Source organism: Lutra lutra, chromosome 17 (genome assembly GCF_902655055.1).
Source record: "Lutra lutra chromosome 17, mLutLut1.2, whole genome shotgun sequence".
In the NCBI taxonomy this organism is placed as follows: Eukaryota; Metazoa; Chordata; class Mammalia; order Carnivora; family Mustelidae; genus Lutra; species Lutra lutra.
The window spans coordinates 32,510,654-32,533,582 of record NC_062294.1 but is presented as its reverse complement, the minus strand read 5'-3'; the positions used below and the strand labels follow the sequence as shown (position 1 = coordinate 32,533,582).

General features: G+C 47.5%; 2 protein-coding genes across 19 annotated transcripts in view; both read left to right on the top strand.

Annotated features, from left to right (window-relative positions):
* Nucleotides 1-8,427, top strand: part of NOD2 (nucleotide binding oligomerization domain containing 2) — a 37,553-nt gene extending 29,126 nt beyond the window's left edge. For 6 of the 7 annotated variants that reach the window (XM_047711308.1, XM_047711309.1, XM_047711307.1 and 3 more), the window contains 3 exons: nt 961-1,044; nt 4,649-4,732; nt 6,419-8,426. In XM_047711308.1, coding sequence (XP_047567264.1) covers nt 961-1,044; nt 4,649-4,732; nt 6,419-6,491 — 241 coding nt within the window. In that variant the 3' untranslated portion in view covers nt 6,492-8,426. Of the gene's footprint in view, nt 1-960; nt 1,045-4,648; nt 4,733-6,418 lie in introns of all 7 variants that reach the window. The other variant, XM_047711310.1, reaches the window with a different exon arrangement.
* An 8,236-nt stretch (nt 8,428-16,663) lies between these two features.
* The window catches only part of CYLD (CYLD lysine 63 deubiquitinase), a 69,985-nt gene continuing 63,719 nt past the window's right edge, over nt 16,664-22,929 (top strand). For 4 of the 12 annotated variants that reach the window (XM_047710632.1, XM_047710630.1, XM_047710629.1 and 1 more), the window contains exons 1-2: nt 16,698-16,844; nt 17,372-17,452. The gene's annotated coding sequence lies outside the window, so the exon portion shown is untranslated. Of the gene's footprint in view, nt 16,845-17,371; nt 17,453-22,929 lie in introns of all 12 variants that reach the window. The other 8 variants (XM_047710633.1, XM_047710626.1, XM_047710625.1 and 5 more) reach the window with 7 other exon arrangements.

Below are 22,929 nucleotides of genomic sequence, written 5' to 3'. Positions count from 1 at the left end.
TGTGTTCTGGGCAGTCCCTGGTTATATCAGGGAGATCAAATGCTGCTTTCTCCAGGAAGTGGAAGGGCATTGAAACCTCTGATCATTGTCACAAAATGGATATTTTAGTGGCCTTGGCGGTCAGCAGGGCTCCATAGCTCTGCTGACATCCCATTGGTTATATCCTGATTGACTGTACCCTTTGGAAATTCTCATTAGAGGCAGGTCTTACCCTTGGGTGTATCAGTTATGATGACATGGCTGGGCTGCAGGGCAGGAAGAACTCCATGTCCAGGGGCTCAGACCAGTAAAGGATTTATCATCTTCACCTTGGACCAGTCTGGAGGCAGGGGGGCGTGGAGCTGGTGTAATGGCTCCAGCAGGCCAGCAGGGGCCCGAAGACGCTTCACATCCTCAGTCTGTGGCTTCAAGGTTGGTGACCAAGGTTGGTGACCTCATGGTCACCAGATGGCTTCTGGTACCTGCAGCACTATTTCTGTGTCCCCAGATTCAGTCTGTATATCCAGGAAGGGTAGGAGGCACAGGCAACCGAGGTTTCTGTCTTGGAAAGACAACTTCCAGAAGCCCCATCACCAGCACTTGGCCATGTGGACATCACTGGCCAACATGGCCATCGTGGGGAGTGGGAAATGCAGCTTTTTTTGGTTTGTTTGTTTGTTTTTGAAACAAGCACAGGGCTGCCCAAATAGAATAAGGCTTCCATGAATAAGAAACGGAAAATGGCTGTTAGGTCACTGGGACATGAGGAAGCCTGGGGTGAATTCTCTCCCAGAGACACCCCCAGAATGAAAACCTTCACCCCCAACTCTCCCTGTTCTCACTTTTTCTGTAAATGTAGATTTTTCAGAAGTCAGCTTTTCTAACTGGGGGGGGGGGGGGAAGCAGATTAATCCTTATTGACATCCTCTTCCCTAATAAACGTTATTGTATCAACCGGGTTTTCTCTCTTGCTCTTACCAGCCTGGAGGAGAACTGTCTCCAGGATGAAGGTGTGTGTTCTCTTGCCGAAGGACTTGAGAGGAATTCAAGTTTGAAAGTTCTGAAGTAAGGACCCTTTGAGCAAGAGCCGGGATGACAATGACTGGCCTGGTAGGGGGCTGGGGGTGGGTGAGTAATCTGGGTAGCTTCCCACCCGGCTAACTCAGGGATCCCCCGGACACAGAGGGGGATTCCAGTGCGAGTTGTTTGCTGGGGAGGTGGTCCCAGCTCACGATGCTGAGAGGTCAGTGACATGACATGGGGGAGGACACGGACCCAGGAATAAGGGTGTCATCAGGCAGTTATGACCCTGCTTATCACCGAGGGCAGTGGGGGCTCAGACCTGCTAGGGAGCTCCAGAAACCCCTCCCCAGCCAAGGAGCGAGGCAGCCGGGATATTTATCCACCAACTGCCTGTCCTGCGTCCATGTGCTTGTGGGAATATGAATTTTCTAGAGCTTCCGGTTTGCCCTGCACATGGCTGAGTACACGCTGGGGGTCTGTAGAAAGTCCTCCGGCAGAGAGTGGAGGTTTTCCCAGCAAGCAGGCCCTGGAGTTAGAGGGGAAAGCTGAGGGCATATGGATGGGTTGCTGATGGCATCTGCTATGGGATTTACAGGACTTGCCTGCCCCCTCTCTGGGGGCGAGGGTCATCTCTAGCTCAGGCAGATGTCTTCTTCCATCATTGCCAGTGGTTTCTCTTATGCTGTGCAGGCAGGCACACTTGCCTTTATTCATGGGTGCATTCATTTATTTCTTTGTTGTGCATCCATGCCTACATTCATCCATTTATGTATTGATGCAAGAAATATTTCCGGAACACTAACTGTGCCAGGCACTATTGGAGGCCCCGAGGATAGAGTGGTGGAAAGAACAGAGCAGGCTTCATCCCCCTTAGCTCTTCGGTTCTAGTGGGAGAGGCAGATAATGAACAAGTAAGCAGATACACAAGATGATGTATAAGGGCTCTAAAGAGAATTCAAGGGAAAGATGTGTCTGGGAGTATCTGGAGGGGCAGGGTTGCAGCTGCCTGGGCAAGGCCTCCCTGGGAAGGTGGCATTGGAGTTGAAACCTGAATAACCAGAAACATTATTGTTCTTGTAATGCTGAGGTCTCAGGAATGTGCACCCCAGGTGGACCAAACAGCAAGTGCAAAGGCCCTGTGGCAGAAAAAAGCTTTGTGGTTTTGGGAAGGGCAGGCAGGGCCTACATGGTTGGGGGGGAGGGTGGAGGGAGGAAGGGGCAGGGTGGGTGGGGCACATAGGCCTTAGAGCCATGAGAAGGATCTGGGGTTTTATTCAAGGGGCATTGAGAAGCCTTGGGAGGATTTTAATCTGGGCAGTGACATGATCTGATTTACATCACAATGAGATCATACTTGCTGCTTTGTGTAGAACAGATGGGAGAGGGGTAAGATGGAAGTGGGGAGACAAGGCAGGAGCTCCTGCTCTCTTCCAGGCGGGAGATGAAGGAAACTTGGATGAGGCTGGTGGTGGTGGAGAAGGCTGGTGAAGGTGGGTAGGCTCTGGTTGAAGGTCCTGCGGAGGGTCCAGGAGCCACTAGCTGGAAGGCGGCAGCCTTGGCCAGAAGTGGTGGCCACCCCTAGTGGTGGGCTCGGCGGGGCCTCCCCTCGCCCCCTCAAGAAAGGGACAAAGGATGTGAGGAGGAGCCCAGGTAGGGGTCATCACCGGCTGGTGCATGGGCTTCTCGAGGATGGAGCCGTGCCTGCTGGGGTACCAATGGTCTTACTGGAAAGGGACAGCCTCAGACAGCTCCTTGTGTGACAGGAAGGGTGGCATCCGCCCTGGCAAATGTGGCCCATGGAACACGCTCGGCTTCAGAGGCGGGCAGACAGCTGCCTCTGGGAGAGTGTCTGCTTTGCTGCCAGCCCGCCAGCCACTCTGGCAATGCTTGTTTGTGTTGCTTTGCAGGGGCGAGGAAGTTGCCAAATGTTTGGGGGAAAACACTTCCACTTGTCACTTGGGTGAAACCGAGCTGGGAGGACTGGGGGATGCCTGGATTGTCTAAGGGGGGACGCCAGGCTTTGCACATGGGGGAGGGATCTGGCAGTAGTACCTTAGTTAGTTTAGTATTAACCAGGTGTGGACCTGGCATGTTTGTCCTCCGTCACCGACACAGACTTAGCCCAGGTGACCCCAAGGGCTGCCAGGGATAGCAGCCGGTCTTGTTCCCCGCTGCCTGGTAGAATGAAGCACCCCTGAATCCCATCATCCCTCATGGTTTCCCCATTAAAGCGAGCTTCCTGGGGCAACTGAGTGGCTCATTCAGTTAAAGCATCTGAGTTTGCCTCAGATCATGATCTTGGGGTCCTTGGATCGAACCCCCATCAGGCTCCCTGCTCAGAGAGGAGTCTACTTGTCCCTCTGCCCCTTCCCTCTGCTTGTGTTCTCCCTCAAATAAATAAGTAAAATCTTAAAAAAAAAAAAAAAAAAAAGCAAGCTTCTTATGTATCTTAAGGGGGGAAAAAAAAGGAAGAAAAAAAAAAATAAAAGCCTGCTTCCTTCTTTTTCCAGGCAAAGTGACTACCAAATGTTGGTTCAGTGTAAGGGCTCCAGTACCTGATGGGTTGTGTTTGGACCCCGGCTCCAACATTACCCACTGTTTCTCTGTGGATTTGTGTTTCAGTGGCACTGAGCGTAAAGGAGGGTAATAATGGGACCCTGCTCTTAAGGTCGTGAGCGTTACTGAGCTGACGGAGGTATTGGGCTGGTGCGTTGTAAGAGTTCAGCAGATACTGGCCCTTGTTATTATCAGTGTTGGCTTTGGGGCCACTTCCTGGATGGTCCTGAAATCCTGGAGGAGGCCTACACTTCCTGGAGATGTCTCGAAGGCCAAGCTGTGAGCTAAAAGAACAGCAAAGGGTAGTGGCTCTTCCCCCATTGTCCCTAACAGGGTGCCTTCTCCCCTCCCAACTGCCAACCTTGTATTTGCTTAAATTCATGTCCTTGTGTCCCTCATCTCCTCCCCAAATGGAAATATTGCCGTCTATTGATTATTTCCCGTGAGTTGAGTACGGGGCCAAATGCACCACCATTCCTTTTTGTTTGTTTGTTTTGTTTTGTTTTAAGATTTTATTTATTTATTTGACAGACAGAGATCACAAGTAGGCAGAGAGGCAGGCAGAGAGAGAGAGGGAAGCAGGCTCCCTGCTGAGCAGAGAGCCCGATGTGGGGCTCGATCCCAGGACCCTGGGATCATGACCTGAGCAGAAGGCAGGGGCTTTAACCCACTGAGCCACCCAGGTGCTCCCATTCCTTTGTTTTAACTCAAACTCCACAAGGTAGGTGCTCTTTTAGGTCTTACAGAGGAAGACCTAAAGGAAGTTGGCATTAATTTGCTGGAAATCCAAAAAGGAGCAGTATAAGCAGGATTGGAACCCAGGGAGTAAAACATACTTAACCTCTCATGCCAGATCGCCTTCCAAAGGGAGTAGCTACTTGACTAGATACACGAATCCGGGGAATGGGGGAGAGAGGGGTGCATTTCCTTGGGGGCCTTGAGCCTTTGTGGATGAGTTCTTTGGGAATCTCAGACAGAAGAGGGACATGTCAAGGGGGCAGTTGGACTTCTGTAGGCTGGCCCCCTCCCAAAGCCGCCCAAGAGGAGAACCGAGCATCCTTGAAGCTCACCCTTCCGTCTTCTTCTTTAGGCTGTCTGACAACCGCATCACCTACTTTGGGGCAGAAGCCCTCCTGCGGGCCCTGGAAAGGAATGACACCATCCTAGAAGTCTGGTAAGGCCCTTGGGCCATCCCCTTTACCTCGTTGAGCCTCCTTTTTCCAATCTGTAAAATGGGGCCAGGAGAAAGAGGGAACCTGAGCAATTTCCCTCTGGGCTCTGACATCCCATGCCATTCTGCTTGCAGTGGATCTAATTTCTGTCTGGGGAAGATGTTTTCCCATTTCCCAGCAGGGACCATGTGGTTCATTTTTAAACCCTGAGTATTCAGGAAGGTTTCCGTTCCCGGTGACAGTGTAGGAAGGGGTGTGGGAAGATGGACATGGACACATGAACTTGCGAGCATTGCACCTGCCTTCTCAGGTCAGGGCTGTTGTCTCTGGGTGGAGGTGACATTGGGGGGCGGGGGTGGATGGGGGGAGGAAGGTGCTGCTGCACAGTGTTTCCAGATCTTTATAATTAAAAGCCACGTTCCTTCATGTGTTTGGAAAAAACACTGAGTCTCACCTTCAGAGATGTATGTTCCTTCCTTCCACGGATGTATTTTTCACTCCCAGAGTAAGTACAAAGGTTTCCCCTGGTTTGGCGTGTAACAAGTGAATGTCCCACTGTACATGTTTCAGGCACTGAGTTACAAGCCAACTTTTCAAAACTAGGAGATTCCCCCATGGAAATCTTTATTTCTGAGTTTTCTTCCCAAGGCTTCCAACTCTGGGTCCCCACGGGAAATGCCAGCAAGTAAGCAGAGTAGAGTAGGGCAAACTCCACTGAGCTGGGCAGAGCAGCTCATGCCGATCGCATACCCAGCAAGCCTGGTGCCCTGCACCAGGCTCCTTTGACTGCTCTATGTGGCCTGTCTCGTCCCTGCAAACTTGTAACCCCTGCTTTGCATATGCTGACGGACCGGTCCCTCCCTCAAAAATCATATCAAGGCAACAGCAACAATACATACTGGATGATGAAGTTAAAAATAAAAACTTGTCGGAGTCTACCCCAGGAAGAGATTTTTTCCTTTCCGTATGATTGCATAAGCCTCGTAGACCGTGAGTTCCTCGGGTCCTGGGCAGAGCGTGGGTTTTTGTTTCTGTGTTTGTATTAAACCATCACATGGTCATAGGAAATGTCACATTCTGCGTCGAGGGGGAAGAAGCCAGCATCGGGTTGATATTTTAAGGGTTCTGATGTTATTTGCCACCTGTTGGCAGGACTTGGGAGGGCATGAGGGTTTGCTCATTGCATTCTTGGTAGATTCTGTTGTTACCTTAAAAAGAATCGCGGGCCTTGGAGAGTCTGGGCCGGCCGGGGCCGGTGCGGATTTTCTCTGCAGAGTCACAAAGTCTTGCTTCATCACACACAATGATTTTGTGAGCTACCCTGGGTGGACCGAGGCTAACGCCAGCAAGGCAGGGCTGCAGCGGGGCCCAAGGGCCAGGCCATCGAGGCCCAGGTTTAGAAAGTAGCAGCCTCCCATTAAAAGCACCATCCTGGGGCGCCTGGGTGGCTCAGTCGGTTGGGCATTTGCCTTCGGCTCAGGTCATGATCCCAGGTTCCCGGGATTGAGTCCCACATCGGGCTCTTTCCTCCAACGGAGAGCCTTCTTTTCCCTCTCCCCCTACTTGCTGTTCTACCTGCTTGTGCTCTCTCTCTGTCAAATAAATAAATAAAATCTTTAAAAAAAAAAAAAAAGGCACCATCCTGGCTCAGCACTCATCTGAACCTCTCTTTGCTTTGTCCCCTTTAGGCTCCGAGGCAACTCATTCTCTGCTGAGGAAGTGGAGAGGCTCGGCCAGAGAGACACCAGATTCTTGCTCTGAAGCCTGGGGGCCAATGTTGATCTCAGCATGTTTGTGAGCAGGCTGTGGGTTTGGACCCCTAAAGCTGGATTACAGAGCCGTGTCCTGCCCAGGTCAGGGCTGGTGGAGTGGGTCATCTCTGTGCCAGCAGAGGAAGGAGCAACAGGGTCCTTCAGAGCAAACTTTTCTGCAGCCGATTTTGCGTCCGGTTCTGCCCAAGATTCAGTCCACGGAATGTAGCAGAAGGGCAGCTCCTCCCTGCCTCCTGCTGATCTGACACAGGACAGCGGGGCCCATGGATGTTATCGTATCCTTGTGGATTCGAGAACTGGATCCGCAGGAGAGGCCCCTTCCTGCCTGACTCACAATGAGGAGGGGAACTCAGAACGCAACTTTCTGCCAGGTTTTCACTCCTGGGTGGTCATCTCTCCAGGCTGTTCCCCACATCTGGGCCCTCCCCCCATTCTGGATCCCCCTGCACGTGGGAAGGATTCAGAATACTCGATGTTTTCAGCTTTGACATTTAGAGCCACAAATGCAGGGTGGGAAGGGCTATAATTTACCTGCTGTCCTTCCCGATACTTAAGACATTATTGAAAGGGGACACGTGACAGCCACTTAGTTCCCCCAGACATTCTGGATTTTCAAGGAAAATAAGACCACACTACAGCTGATATCGCACACACACTTTTATTGCTGGGGAAATCAATTAGTCTTCAGTTAAGCTTTTGGAAACCGCTCTCCACCCAAACGCAGTGTTGTAGAATCAGTCCTGGCCAGGATTTGGAGCGATTCCCCCAGGGCTCTGGCTGGTGCCTGGGAGAGGGACTCTGACAGCAGACTTCCAAAATAGATTCAGAAGAGGTGGTTTGGTGTTACGTGATAGAAAGTTATGGATCAGAAGTTTACAGGGGCAAGATCAAAGACTTTTCCTTATAAGACAGATGTTTTCCTGGACTTTTTTTTTTTACCCCCCCCAAATGATGCATGTTGAAGCTTCTGTATGAACACTGGTTAATATTTACAAACCACTTTGTTTTATTCTCCCCAGTTTGTTTTTTATAAAAAATACAACCACGGATTTTACACTGTAAATAGTCATAGCGAAGAAAACGGTGGAGAACCCTCCCCCCACCCAAGCTGTCTTCATTGTGACCAAATATTTAAAAAAAAAAAAAAAAAAATCCTGAACGTTGTCAGATATTAAAGCAGCAGTTTTTTACTTGGAGAGGGAAGAATGATGTTTGGACCAGAACACTTATTGTTTAGGGCAAAGGCAATTCTTAGAACTAGGCCCTGCAAACAAAACGGCTCTGGGCTTTGGCTTAGAAATGCCTAATGCTGCGTGAAGTCTGAGGCTGTGCGTAAGTCTCATGGTGCCCTGTGGGGTGGCAAGGCCAATGTGGGCTCCAGGAGTCTTTAGCAGGAGAAGGATGGAGAAGGTTCTGGAACAGCTCTTCTCAGCAAGCAGCCTCCTGGGAAGGTCTTGCTGAAATAATTCTCAGCTGCATTTAATAAGCTCAGGGGGCTCCTCACCAAAGTGAGATCCACTCCCTGGCCAGGTTTTGTGGGCTTGGCTTGCGAAATGCAGCGGCATGTCCGTGGGATCCCGCGTGTGGGCTTGCCTGTGGGCTCTCTGCTCGTGGTGTTCGTTTCTGTCCAGTCCACTGTTCTGAGACAGAAGATTGGGAGGGAGGTGGGGATCGACTAGGCCAGCTTTCCCTGAGGAGTCAACACAGCAGTCTGTGCATGTGGCAGCATCATGGATTGTAAATTTCATTTTCCTGAAATTCCTTCAGCAATGATTTATGGGCCAGATATGGTAGGAGCATCGGTGGAAGAACAACAGAGACACAATCCCGGTTCTCAAGGCACTTAGGTTGGTGAGGAGGGGAGAGGTGGGCAGAAAACTAGTGAACTGGAAGATACAGAAAATAAGGTCCACTGTGGTAACTGCTAGGAAGAAAATAAACAGAGGCGCCAGGGTGACTCAGTTGGTGAAGTGTCTGCCTTTGGCTCGGGTCATGATCCCAGGGTCCTGGGATCGAGCCCCATGTGAGGCTCCCCACTCAGTGGAGCACCTGCCTCTCCCTCTGCTCTTCCCTTCCACTCACGTGGGTGCACTTTCTCTCTCAAAAAAAAAAAAAAAAAAATGAAGGTTCAAGATAGAGGGGAATCTTCAGATTGGGGATTGAGCAGAGACATGTAAGGGTTGGGACCCTAAGAATGAGGAGGGGCTGGCCTTGCCAAGAGTCAGGGGGCTTGTTTACCAAGGACAAGCTTCAGGAAGACCTGTCATGGAGAAGAGCCCAGTACATGTAGTAGCCTGAATAACGGCCCCAAATATTTAACTCCTCCTTCCTTGAACCTGAGAATGTTGCCTTATGTGGCAACAGGTACTTTAAAGATATGATTTAGGGGCGCTTGGGTAGCTCTGTTGGTTAAGCGTCCAACTCTTGATTTTGGCTCAGGTGATGATCTCAGGGTTGGGAGATTGAGCCCCACATCAGGCTCTCTGCTTAGTGGAGAATCTGCTTGAGATTCTCTCCCTCTCCTTCTGCCTGTTCCCCCTTAAGCTCTCTCTCTCTCAAAAAATAAAAAATAAAAATAAAGATGTGATTAAGATGAGGATCTTGGCTGGGGCACTGAGTGGCTCAGTTGGTTAAGCATCTGCCTTTGGCTCAGGTCATGATCCTGGGGTCCAGGGATCAAGTCACACATTGGGCTCCCTGCTTCTCCCCCTGCCTCTCTCTCTCATGAATAAATAAATAGAATTTTTAAAAAAAAAAGATGAGGTTCTTGGGATGGGGAGATTTTCCTAGATTATCTACATAGGCTGTATTTGTAACCAAAAGTGTTTTTATAGGAGAGAAGCAGAGGGTGATTTGACACAGAAGAAGAAGGCGGTGTGATCACTGAGGGAAGTTGCTAGACTGCTGGCTTTGAAGGTGGGAGATGGGGCCCCATGGGGGCAAGGAGTGCAGCTCTGGAAGCTGGAAAAGTCAAGGACAGGGAATTTCCCCTAGAACCTGTGGAAGGAACAGCCCTGCTGTCACTTTGATTCTGGCCTCCAGGACTGTAAGAGAAGTAATTGGTGTCATTTTAAGCCACCAAGTTTTGGATAATTTGTCACAGCAGCCACAGGAGACAAATACATTTAAGGCAAACTAAGGGGCGAGTGTCACTACATGGGCTCGGAGAGGTAGGTAGGATCAGTTCACGAAGCGCCTAGTTGACCATGGTCAACGGCTTGGGCTTGATCTTAGAATAGTGACCAGCATTGCAAAGTTCTAAGCAGGGTCAAATGTGACCCAATGACATTTAAAGAAGACCTCTTTTGCTCCTGGTTGGAGAAGGGACTGGATGGCATAGGGGAGGGACGAGCAGAAAAAGTAGACAGAACCACCTAGAAGCTATTGCAGGTGAGAGAGGCAGTTGTTTTAATGTGGTGTCAGCAAAGGTGGAGAGAAGAGGACGGATTCCAGAAACATCCTAGGAGTTGATTCCCAAAGGCTAACAAATGGAATGGATGAGAGAAGAGGGGGAGGGGAGATTCAAGTCCCATCGATTTTTGACTTGAGTCACTGGGGCACACCATCTTGGAGGTCAGCTGGGAAGACATATGGGAAGCAAGCTTGGAAGTGGGAGGGACTTTGTTTTGGATTGTCTAGTTTGGGATACCTGAGCGACATCAAGTGGAGACACCAAGTTATGCCCTGAATCTGAAGCCCATGGGAGAGGTCATTGCTAGGTTTAACAGCATGGGTGTCCTCAGCCTCTAAAGGGGGATGGGCTCATTGGGCCCGGATGTTATAACCCAGGGAGAGATTATGGAGAAGAGTTCAAGAGGGCTCAGCAAAGGGTGCCACTGGGACCTAGATATGTCCTTGCCGTCAGAGCTCAGAGTAGAAGCTTCTTAAATTTCCAAAGTCCAGCAGATCCACCAAAAGCATTCTGGGCCCAAGCAGGTAACTTGCGAACAAGTTAGTTCGACTTCCAGAAATCACTTTGCAGAACAGGAACAGATACATTCCAGATTTGTGGCTGAAAATACATAATTCTTCTGTGCAGGGGAAAAAAAAAGGTACCAGAGTAGGAGAATTTTTTTTAAAAGAGCTTCAGAGTTTCAATTATATTCACCATCATCCTAGAAGAAAAAAAAATGTCAATCTGAGTGTTACCCCCCCCCCCCCCCATAGTGCCAAAACCAGATACTGGAACGAATATACCCCGCAGAAAGTGTGGGAGGTGGAATCACATTCCGAGCAGGCTGAGTTGAGACTACATACAGCATCATTTCATTATTGCACCAACACATCTTCACGCCTCCATCCCCACTCAGGAGATGGGCGCAGCCCAGTGGGCGAAGCACACAGCGATGGCACACGCTGGTAGTGCCGGCACGCCAGGGAGCACAGAGGCCCGGGCCCTGGGTAGCAGGTTTCCCCAGGTAAGCAGCAAGGTCATGAATGACCTGCCCAGGATGCCCCTTGGAGAATTACATGGGGAGAGCCTTCAGCTGACTGATGGCAGACTGGCAATCCCAGATCATTGGATTCTCCTAGATTCCTTTTTTTTTTTTTTTTTTTTTTTGGCTCCAGATTTAATCCCACCTATCATCACTTCTGGAATAATCCACAAATTCAATCCTCTAGGCATCACCACCCCTCTGTTATCAATCACCGAGAAAATCCCTCCTCTCCCATTTTTACTTGGAACAACATCCTTCTTGACATCTTCAGTTCCACATACCTGTCCTTCTCACCGTCTCCCCTCCACCCCCAGGAAAGAAGGGCATCCTAAGGGGTGCACCCTTGCCTTGCCTGGATTACTGCATTAGTGTCTTAACTGGCTGGCCTGTAGCCCACACATGAGCCTGTTAACAGGTAAGTCAGATGAGCCACTGCTCTGGTTGAAATTCACCAGAACTTCCCAACTAGCTCAAGGTGAAAGTTAAGGTCCCCTGGTCCGCCCCTGGGGTTTTCATGGACTTCCCCTTTGCCACTCAGACACCCGTTCCCTGCGCTCCAGCACACGGCGTCTTTGCCGCTCCTTGACCATGCAAACTGTGTCCATACTTTTGCACCTGCCTATTTCCTCTTATAGGAACACTCTTCCCTAGACAGTGGCCTGGCTGGCTTCCTCAGGTCTTTGTTCAAATGTCAGCTCATCAAGAGACCCCTTCCCTGAGCCGTCTACCTCCAACAGTAGTCCCCAACCACTCTCTGCTCCCCAGCCCTGCTTACTAGTGTCCTCCCAGCACAGGCCAATTGACATACGTGTGTTTCTTCCTTCCCCTAGAATGTCAGCTCCATGAGAACAAGAGCTGTGCTTGCCGCAGAGTCCTCTGGGGCTAGAATAGTGCCTAGTGCATAACTGATGCTCAAATATTTCTAAACCTAACGGAGAATCGACCTGCTTAAAGGAAGCAGAACATAGAAGTTGGGCAAGATTATAAAAACAAGGGGTGCCGGGCGCCTGGGTGGCTCAGTGGGTTAAGCCGCTGCCTTCGGCTCAGGTCATGATCTCAGGGTCCTGGGATCGAGTCCCGCATCGGGCTCTCTGCTCAGCGGGGAGCCTGCTTCCCTCTCTCTCTCTCTCTGCCTGCCTCTCCGTCTACTTGTGATCTCTCTCTGTCAAATAAATAAATAAAATCTAAAAAAAAAAAAAAAAAAAAAAAAAAAAAAACAAGGGGTGCCGGGGTGGCTCAGTGGGTTAAAGCCTCTGCTTTCTGCTCAGGTCATGATCCCAGGGTCCTGGGATTGATCCCCTCATTGGGCTCTCTGCTCAGCAGGCAGCCTGCTTCCCTTCCTCTCTCTCTCTGCCTGCCTCTCTGCCTACTTGTGATCTCTCTTTCCGTCAAATAAATAAATAAAATCTTAAAAAAAAAGATTATAAAAACGAATTGCCTTTCTCCTGACACCATCAGTGTCTCCTTCCTAAGGGAGGAAGTTTTCTTGCCACGTGAGATCATTTTTAATGTGTTTACTGTCCCAAATGGGATCCCAGAGGTAGCACAGAAGTCCCAATGAAGAGCCTTAGACCCCTTTTCTCTGTGGGTATGTTTTTCAAATCACACAGAGATCATTTATCATTGATAACAGCAAATAGCTCCAAGAGAGGAGCAAGTATTTTTAGTTCAGCAGGATTAGGGGAAAGATGATTAAAGTAATCACTTTTATCTTATCAAAAAGAGCTTTTGGGTGACCGGAGTAAAAGCCCCCAGAGAGCATGTTCAGTTGCACCTGGAGACCCACCCCCCAACCACCCCCACTGCTAAGAAACAAGCACATCTTTGGAATGGCAGACTCTCTACCCATCCATGGACTGAAACACCAGGCCGGGCTGTACAGAGAAAAGGCCCATGCAGTCTCCTTGCCTGTGGGGACGCCTGGTGCAGTTAGCCCTGTGGTTCAGAGCTCATTCATTAGTCCCCTGGTTTGGAGTTATGCTGAATGCCCCTATCCCAGGAACAGTAGGGAAATGCCTGGAAGCATGGGAAGCTGCATGAACAGGAGTTGCCATTTCCTGGGATGGGGAAGGCAGAAGGACTTCAGGGGGAGTGGAAGAGTATCAGGAGCTCCCTTCTGGCTCTGTGGGGTGGAGAGGCTAACTAAGCAGGCAGTACCATCTGCAACACTGAATTTTGTGAGGCTGGAAGTAAGAGGTAGCCTGTGGTAGCCATTTGGGGAGCACGGGGTAGGGTCTCAGAAATGACAGTTAATCGTGTTACTGAGAAGGTTTGCTGGGGATCTGCGTGGGTGTTACTCCAAGTCATAGGTCCCTCCCAGGCCACCAGGTTTCCAGCTCTTGGGAGAAAGAGCTCCATTTAATCCAATGGCTTTTGGTTGGGTTCCTGCTGTGTACAATGAGAGCTATGCAAGATGGTTTAGAATCAGCGCTAACTACCCTATTAAAATCCTTCAGTGGCTGCATAGTAGCCATCAAAAGAAATGAAATCTTGCCATTTGCGACGACATGGATGCAACTAGAGGGTATCATGCTTAGCAAAATAAGTCAATCGGAGAAAGACAACTATCATATGATCTCCCTGATATGAGGGAGAGGAGATGCAATATGGGGGGTTAAGGGGGTAGGAGAAGAGTAAATGAAACAAGATGGAATTGGGAGGGAGACAAACCATAAGTGACTCTTAATCTCACAAAACAAATTGAGGGTTGCTAGTGGGGTTATGGACATTGGGGAGGGCATGTGCTATGGTGAGTGCTGTGAAGTGTGTAAACCTGGCGATTCACAGACCTGTACCCCTGGGGATAAAAATATATTATATGTTTATAAAAAATAAAATAAAAAAAAAAATCCTTCATCAGGATCCTGTTCCTAAGCTAAAGACCAAAACTTGACTCCCAAGGTCCTACCTGCCGGGCTCTTTTGTTCCCCCATTCACTGTGCTCTGCCTCTTTCACTTCCTTCAACGTGGTCATGCACAGCCTTGTTCCCTTTGCCCGAAGTGCTCCCTTTCCCCCTGGGTTGCTCGTCATCTTCCTTATTTCATCTTATAGGTGACTTCCTTGAACAGGCCTGCCTTCAGTGCCCGACTGCCTCTTACGTGTGCTCAGAACAGTTCTCGTTCTGGGGCTCACTCCACCCTCGGTAGCTCAGGAAGTGATCTTGGAGCTAGTCCTTTAAGGTCTGCCCTTCCTTGCCAGAGGGTATGGGTGGAATCTCTCTCAGACACCCCTGTGTTTCTTGGTCCATGCTCGGTAGTTCAGCCAGCAGTGGAACAGGCTGTGTGGCGGTGGAGGGGATCAACAACAGGGCCTCGGGCCATCTGCAAAGACCCTTGGAAGAGGGTGGACTTTGGTTAGGCCTGAAACAAGGGGAGGATTGGAAAGCAGAAAGGAGAGGCATTGCATTTGGAGAATTTGTTCCAACAGAGCTGGAAAGATCCTGACTCGAAATCAGGAGAATCAGGGTCTCAGCTCATCTCCTGGGTGACCTGGGACAAGTTATTTTCCCTCTCTGGACCTTAATCTCCTCTCTGTAAAAGGAGAGGCTGGCTTAGCAAGGATTGCAAATAATAGCACCATGACACTATTCCCCCATCTTATCCCCTGGCAGACATCTCTTTTCCCCGGAGAGCCTGAATACAGTTTTAGAATTGTTTTCAACACAATGTTCTAGGCAGTCATTACCAATTGATGGGAGATGGTAATTGAGATAAGCCTTGTTTATCGGGCCTGGCTTGGAAGAATATCTCTTGGATGAAGTCAGGCTTTGACACTGTCTGATTCAAGGAATGGGTCACAGGAGGACTGAGCAAGGGCTCTCACAGCTGGCGGGTAGGGCAAAAAGCAGCAGGCTCAGCAGCACCAAGCACGATCATCAGAAAGAGCTTCAAGGGGCACCTGGGTGGGTCAGTGGTTTAAAGCCTCTGCCTTTGGCTCAGGTCATGATCCTAGGGTTCTGGGATCGAGCCCCGCATCGGGCTCTCTGCTCAGTGGGGAGCCTGCTACCTCCTCTCTCTCTCTGCCTGCCTCTCTGCCAACTTGTGATCTGTCTGTCAAATAAATAAATAAATAAATAAATAAAAAGAAAGAGCTTCAAGACGTCTTCATCCAGGGGTGGCAAACTGACCTTTTGGGGGCCAGTAGAGAAAAAGGAGAGAAATGTGCCAGGTGAATAAACTACGGAATGGTGAGCAGTGTGACAAACAGGGGAAAGGGAGACTGCCCTGTCTTAAAGGATTCAAACTCTTTCTCTCCCACTCCACTCCATCTTCTCCTTCCTCCTCCTCACTGTACAGGTCAAGCAAAAATCGTCTTCAGGCTGAATTGTTAGCCCAGACAGCCAGATGGTGACCTCTGAGTCCTCCTGACTTTACTGGAGAATCTAGAGCCAGGAGGCAACAGTGTCGCCTAAGGCCACGCTGTGAGCCAGGCCTGTTGATTTCCATTTTATTGCTTTCTACATCACTGAGGTCATGAAACTCAGGACATAGGATAAGGATGAACGAGGGAAAGACAAAAGTGCATTGAGGCTTAGGTTTTCAAAAGATGTCCGTTTCATCCTCAGTGCTTAGGGCCAGGGAGGTGGGTGGCCTGTATACTAGTACTGTTAGTAATCACTCATGTGACTTCTTTTATGTACTTGCTGGTTTAAACTGCCCAGATCTTTAGAAATGTCACTTTCCATTGGGGAAATTTTCCCTCTCATGATTAAATACACACACCCCTCTTCTTTCCTCAGTATTAATCACCTTCTCCTATAATTGGTACTTAAAATGTCAAAGGAGAAGGAATTAATTAACAGGAGTATCCAGTGCAGCAAGGCATGCTCTGAAGCAAGGCTCTGGGACTGATTATAAAAAGCACTTCCTTAAATATTTTGAGCACTTTTGGGAATCAGAAACCTCCCTTCTAATTGAAGGATCCTTAACTACACCCCAAGTCCTGGCTGGTGGCCAGGGGTGCAGAGCTGAGTGAGGCAGCGGGTGGAAATCCCTTCTTCGCCACCCTAGGGAGACCTCCCTTCAAACTGGGATAGGTGGCGACAGAGGTTTCGAAGCAGCAGAGGTCCCGGGCAGAATCTGAGGGAGGAGAAGAGATTCAAAACGACTGAGCTCCTGCTGTGTATCGGAAACTTTACCTACAGGGTTTCACAGCGGTTCTGTAGGATAGGTGATGACTGTCATCTCCATTTTACAGATGGGGATACTGAGGCTTAGCGTGGTCGTGAGATTCTCACGTCAAGAGGCTACTAATTAAAAGCGCAAAGCATTCACATTTAAGTCTGATTCTAAAGCTTTGCTTTTTCATGGAATCCTATTCCCAGCTCGTGTCACCCCAGACCCAAACTCCCTGCAGGAGTTTTGACAGCTAAGTCAAGTGCCAGGACCCGGGCCTGGGAGGTGGAGCCGGGAGTAGCACGGCGCCCCGCCTCGGCTCCGGTGTCGGCCAATGGTGACGCGGCATCCGCAGCCTCTTGTCCAATCAGCCAGAGCTCCGCGCCCACCTCCCCCGCTCCTCCTTCCCTCCCCTCCGCTTTCCCTTTTGCTCGACCGAGCTTGACGGAGCGGAAAGTCCCTTCAGCCGGCTCCGGGCCGGCAGCCATTGGAGGAAGGTCTGTCACAGGGCTGCCCAATCAGAGCGTGCACAGGAACGCATCTCGGGCTGCGATTGGTCAGTTCGGCGGTTGCCCCTCGCCCCCGCTCCCACTCTCTCTCTCTCTCTCCACCTCCCGCCCCGGGAGGCTCGGAGGCGGGGCAGGTGGGGGCGGGCCCAGGTAGCAGGTTCGGCTGCGCCCGGGCCGCGCGTCGGAGGTAAATATTAAGGCGGTGGGTGTGGGGCGCCGGAGCCGGACTGGGACGAGGGCTAGCGAGACTGGGGAAGGGGCGACGCCCCGCTGCCGGAGGTGAGTGAGTGAGCGGGCGACTGAAGCGGCGAGAAGCAGGCGGCTGGGTCCTCTCGGGCGTCCCTCCCTGGCCTCGGGGCGCCTTCGGCCGCCGCCGCGGCCGTCGGGCCCTCGGCGCCGGCCCGTTAGTTGCCCTGGCCGGGAGCCGGCCAGGCCCGCGGGGTGCTGAGCCCGCTGACGTCAGCCCGAGCTTCCCCACCCCCGGGGCTTTCCCCCGCACCCCCCACTCTGAGAGGGCTCCCGAGCGGTGGGAGCGTGGTCGCCGCCGCCGGGACCTCCGGAAGACAGAGGACTCGGGGTGGGAGCCGCGCAGGAGACCGTCTCCTCCGTTGGCCCCCATGTACAGATGGGGAAACTGAGGCACGGGCCTCCCCTGTTGGCCTCGAGAGCCTTGGACTGTAATATCTTCTCTCTCGTAGCCCAGGGGCATATCGATCGGTCGCTTTGGGGGGTGTTTGTGGCTCCTGTCTAGGAGGAGCTGTCGGGGTTCTGGCCTCGTTAATGGCGTGTTCTGCTTTTTCTTTCAGTTTCCCCCTTCCCAGGGTGAGGATGGTTCTCTACAACAACCTGGAGTTGTTTAGTTGAAAGGTGTGCTCTGTCGAAACAAGGTATTCTTTTCCGTCCTTCTGTTTTCCTTTTTCATCATGTAAACGATCTGTGGGGAGATCAGGAAGTCTTGACAGAAGAGAGTGTTCCTGGATTTGTTTCTCAGCTGGGTCAGCTGCCCGGTTATTCATGTACTTGGCATCTTTTCTATTCCACCCTGTGGCATTTGCATGTTTCAGGATGGTTGTCATCTTTCAGCCACCGAGCCTTTCAATCTCTCAGCCCCCACCATCCCCGCCGCCATCCTCTCCCCAGTTCTCCCTGGAAAGTTGTATCCTTAGCTCAGCTAAGAAGCATTCCTTACCTTGCTTTTGAATTCGGGCTAATAGAGATCTTAATAAGATTGTTCCTTTGGCAGTCGTTGGCTCCCCGAGAAAAATCCGGGCCTTGAGGGAGGGTGTTCATTCAAGGGTTGGTTTTCTGCACACCCCCTCACGCCCCAAGTAGACTGAATGGCCCTGAGGATTAGGCTGCCAATTCCCCACTGCGTGGTGGGTGGATTGGAACTAGAACAGTATTAGGAGAAAACGATTGCTGGGAATTCTTGTGGAAGTTCGTGTACTGTGAATGTTGATATCCCCCAGAACGTTCTCCAAGGTTCTGCTGCAAAATGTTATGAAGAAGCCCTCCTGTGGATGGTAACTTTTGTGGAAAGCTGATAAGACCAGGGCACTATTATATAAAGCAAACATTCAGCAGCAGTGATTTCTTATGGTCCGACATGCCTGAACTGTGATTTCGCTTCACTTGGCAAAGTCCTTATCATAAGAAGAGAGAAAGGAGTAATTATCCTATTCATCGAATGACGAGTATTTTGTTCCTGATTTCCACAGTTTCATCTTAAATTTGTCAAGGTATTTTCCCTGGTTACACAGAATTTATAGGCATCACACATGGTGTGAAGACCTAGGAAACCAGCTTCAGAGGAACCTCAAAACAACTTGTTTTTGTAATTGTGAAATTTGTCTTGTTTTTCTCATGTGTGTAACAATGCAGTGGGGGTAAATATTAACCGTGACTTCATTTATTCGAAGTTTTATGTATGTATGTATATATATATATATATATATATATATACACACACATATATATATATATATATTTCCTTTTTTTTAAGCTGGAAGATATGCTTTTAATCACTTAAACAATTAGGATGAGGAAATGGATTTTTGGCTTTCACTTTTATCACCTGAGTTAAGCAGATCATTCGTTCATTTTACACGTACTGAATGCCCATTACATGTTAGGCAGTGGTTTGGCACTAGGAATACGAAGATGAAGGACTTGTGGGAGTTCCCAGTTTGGAAGTGTAGTGGCGGGGCTTAACTCTAGGGAGACTGCGGGGTTCCCTGTTCTGCCGTGAATATACATGCAGATACGGGAGCCAGACTCTTTTTTTAACTTTATAAATCCCGCTTGTTTTAGGAACGGGATACTTGTGCACTTGGGACATAGTAGGTGAGGAAAGATAAAGCTGACTCTTTTCTGGTCATGGAATCTCTGTTTTTCTGTTTTTAGCTGTTTAGTGGTAGAACAACTTATTCTTTTAGTGAGAGAGATTCTTCCTTAAAATGGTGATTATTCTGGCTATCTAGAAGCTTTTGGAAAAAGACCTGTGTGTCTTCTTTCTTTGGCGTTCACGCTGACCTTCTGTCTCTTTGCCACTTATAATTGGGGGCAGTATTTTCGTACTGTAAGTTTTATTCTGATTTAGATAGTCTTCTGTGGTTTTAGTTGGGATATTTGAGAAGATGCAAAAATGTTCTTGAATTAGATCTGTCTTTGTTTTCTCTAGTGAGGTTCTTTGAGCAGTATAACCTGATAGCTTGGGAATTAAAAAGACATTGTACTTTCTAGATAACCATTGTCAGTTGTATGTAGCTAATGCTGTTTGTGTGTACTGTATATTATCTTTTAGAAAGTGGTAATTCTGACCTTTAATATTTTCGTATAAAACATATTTCTTGACCATCTTTTCATTGCATTGATAGGAAACTGATGAGTATTTGTGTCTTGGTTTAATGGCTTTATTTTAATACAGTTAAACTCTCCTTTGTTCAGAATCCAGACCCTCAACAAGCTCTGATAACCGGATATACTTTCAAGTCTTTGTGACCCTGAACCAGTCCCTCATCTCCAATGTTGTCAAAGGAAAGGCCTTCTTCTGTTCCATATGGTTTAGGGTTAAATATATCATTGCATTGCTCTTCTGTGGTAATTTTCATTCAGTACTTAGAGTAATGATCAGGATATTCATAATCACTCAATTTTCCAGCCTGAAATAAGTGTGAAGGCATTTAGATGAATCACTTGTGGTATATTTACATTCAAAGTGTAATTAGAAGCAATTTTAAACCAATTAGACCTGAAAGGTAGTAAGAGAACATAAAGTAGGGCACTTATCATACCTTAAAAATGCCATACTTCTCAGCGTCTAACACTGTGCTGAGTGCACAAAAATACTAAACAAACTGAGAAACCTTGATCGATAAAGAACTCGTTGACAATGGCATTTGAATTTTTCCTGTGTCGTCTTTAGATTTTACTGCTTGGGGTTCTTAAGACTCAATCTAACTGTTGTGCATATCCAGTGAAAGAACGTTGTCATTCTACTCATTTCTGCAGTGGAGGAAAGTCTCTTTATTAACCTGTTTCTGCTGTAATGGCAGTATATTGAGATATTCGCTACCATTAAATTTATTATCTTGTATAGCTCTGGAGTCATAAAATTCCCCATTCACCTTTCTCAAACTATCAGTTGCAATGAAGAGAATCAGTGTTTAACATGGTAATTCTCTCTTAATGTGTGCTTTCTAAAAGAGGAAAGACCACAGCCTTTTTATTTTTGGATAATGCTTTTTACATGTTTTATAAACTTTTGCTCTGGCTGCTCCAGTGGTCTGACATGACCCCTGCGCTTATTAAGGTGAAGGCCTCTCCCCCTTCTGCAAATGCAGGTTAGAGCAAAGCTGCTCCCGTGTGTTCGCTGTAAAATATGGTTCTTAATAATGATTGGTAAATTGCCTTCCACCTTTTTTTATAATCCAAAGGAGTTATATTAAATTTTACTGTGGACTGTCTCTTAAACGATTAGCAAAAAACACTTCTGTAACCAAATTCATATAAACCATAGCATCCTAATGCATTACATACAGTAATTTAATTTCGTCTTGGTCATATTTCATTACCCACTGGTGGGTTTTGTTTTCCATCATGACATGACTTGTTAAGCTAGGGAACCAACGGAGTAGAAATCATGGGCATATAATATTAAGATTCAGGGATGTTCCTATTATTTGAAGATATAATTTTTAGGAATTTTAAGAAGTAATTTCTTTTCTAAAGAGAATTACCATACTTGAAAAGCAATTTTTGGCCAAAAATATTCAAATACATTTATAAAGAGAACAAAACAACTCCCTTTTTCAGAAATTTCTTTGTGATCATCTCAGCCTTCTGGGAGTAACCCAGACCCTGTCCCTGGAGCCAGGCCTCTGCGCTTCACTCCTGAAAGGCTGTTCCGAATTTATGTATACCTCTTTCAGTTATTGTTGTTTGTTCATCCCCTGGCTTCTCAGAACTGGTTAGAAGGAGTAAGGTAGAAAGCAACAAGGCCATAGAATGAGTCAAATGCACCCTGTAGGAAACCACAGAAAATGGCTGATTGCAAGGGAAAATCAGAGACTATAAATCTGTAGAAAGCAGACCCAGAAACTCAGAAAGCATAATGTCAAGCCTTTTAACAAATTCACAAACATCTTTGCGTCTTGAGAGTCACATGAGAGCTTATATTCATATTGATAATTTGATGATTCGGAAAAGAATACTTGTTGGCATTTGAGAAGAATTTTAGTCAGAAATAACAAATCCTTCATTTTGGCACTTTAAAGGAATGCAGCCAAATTAAGGGTTTAGGTCTCTGGGTAGCTTTCAGTGAGGGATTTCGGGGTTTATGATGGTGCCAAGATAGGGGTTTCCACAGGTGTTTTATGTAAGTGGCAGATATAAATTGATTCTGTTCCTGCTGAAGTAGACAGTGCCCTCAAGTGGAATTAAGACAAACACATTATAAAGAAAGGGGGGGGAAAGAGCGAGAGAGAGAGAGAGAGAGAACCACTTTACACCAGCTCTGCCCCTGCCTTTACTAAATGTTACACAGATATTTCAATAATGTTGTTTTAAAGAGTTGCCAAACTTTTCATCTTGTCTCGGGTAACTTGCATGTCTCATTCTGGGTTGTAGGGGGACAGACTTTTAAAAGCACTTGACCAATTCTAGAGTACATCATTATCTAAGGACGCATTCCACGTATAGATTTGCTGGATTATTTAATCATTAAGTTCAAATATTAAACTCAAAATGTGGTTCTTTAGTTTTAGGAGTATTTATTTCTAAATTCCAAGAATAAAATAGATAAATATGGTAGTGCTGTCAACCGCTGGTGTGAAATGGAATGGAAATGGATACCTCTACCTCAAAGAAGGATGGAGGGGCACCTGGGTGGCTTAGTTGGTTAAGCGTCTGACTCCTAATTTCAGCTCAGGTCATGATCTCAGGGTTGTGAGATTGAGCCCTGCATCGGGCTCTGCTAGGCATGAAGCCTGCTTAAGATTCTCTCTCTCTCCCTCTCCTCCTACCCCTCCCTGCCCCCCTCCCCCAAAAGAAGGATGGAATGAGTAACTGTATTTAGAAACTAAATGGCCACACTCATGTGACCGAGAATACATAAAAAATTTTTTCAGTAAGATAATTAACTAAATATTAATTTGATTTGATGAAATTGTATCATTTTTAACCATCAGTTAAAGTAGGGTTGAGAAGGTTATTTTAATTGTGAAAGATTAGTATTGTAAAAATTTTAGATGAAAATTTGAAACTGAGTAATGATCTTTTTGTATTTGTTTCAAGGATGACATAGTTAAAATTGTGGTATAAAAAGCTCGATATTTGTTACTGTATTACAGTTTTATTCCTTGTTATGTAGTCCAAGTTTTAATGGCTACAGAATTGATTTTTAAAGACATCTTTACTATAATCAGATTTAAACTATTTGAGATTTTGAGAAATTAAATGATGGCTCTGATTAATGTGATTAACATCTGCTTATCTAAGGGCAAAATGTGCATGATGAAGGAAATGAAATTGGAGAGCAAATAAATGATCCATTATCGAAATATGGAACATAGATAAACGAATCATGGTTAAGCTTTCAGAATATGATTCATCATTTTTTTGATAAAAGATGTTTATCATAATAATTAGGGTCGGTAACTTTTTACTTAAACTGTGTGTAGAGAAATAACAGCCTTTTTGATTTATGTGTGTTCTACCAAAATACAAGCTTATTCATTTAAGTTAGGCAGGATCTATTAAAAATGCTATTTTTTAAAGTTAAAAAAATCTATTTAAATATGTATATGTTATCTGTTATTCAAATTTGGTTTCATAAATTTCATTGCCTTGGAAACAAACACTGTTG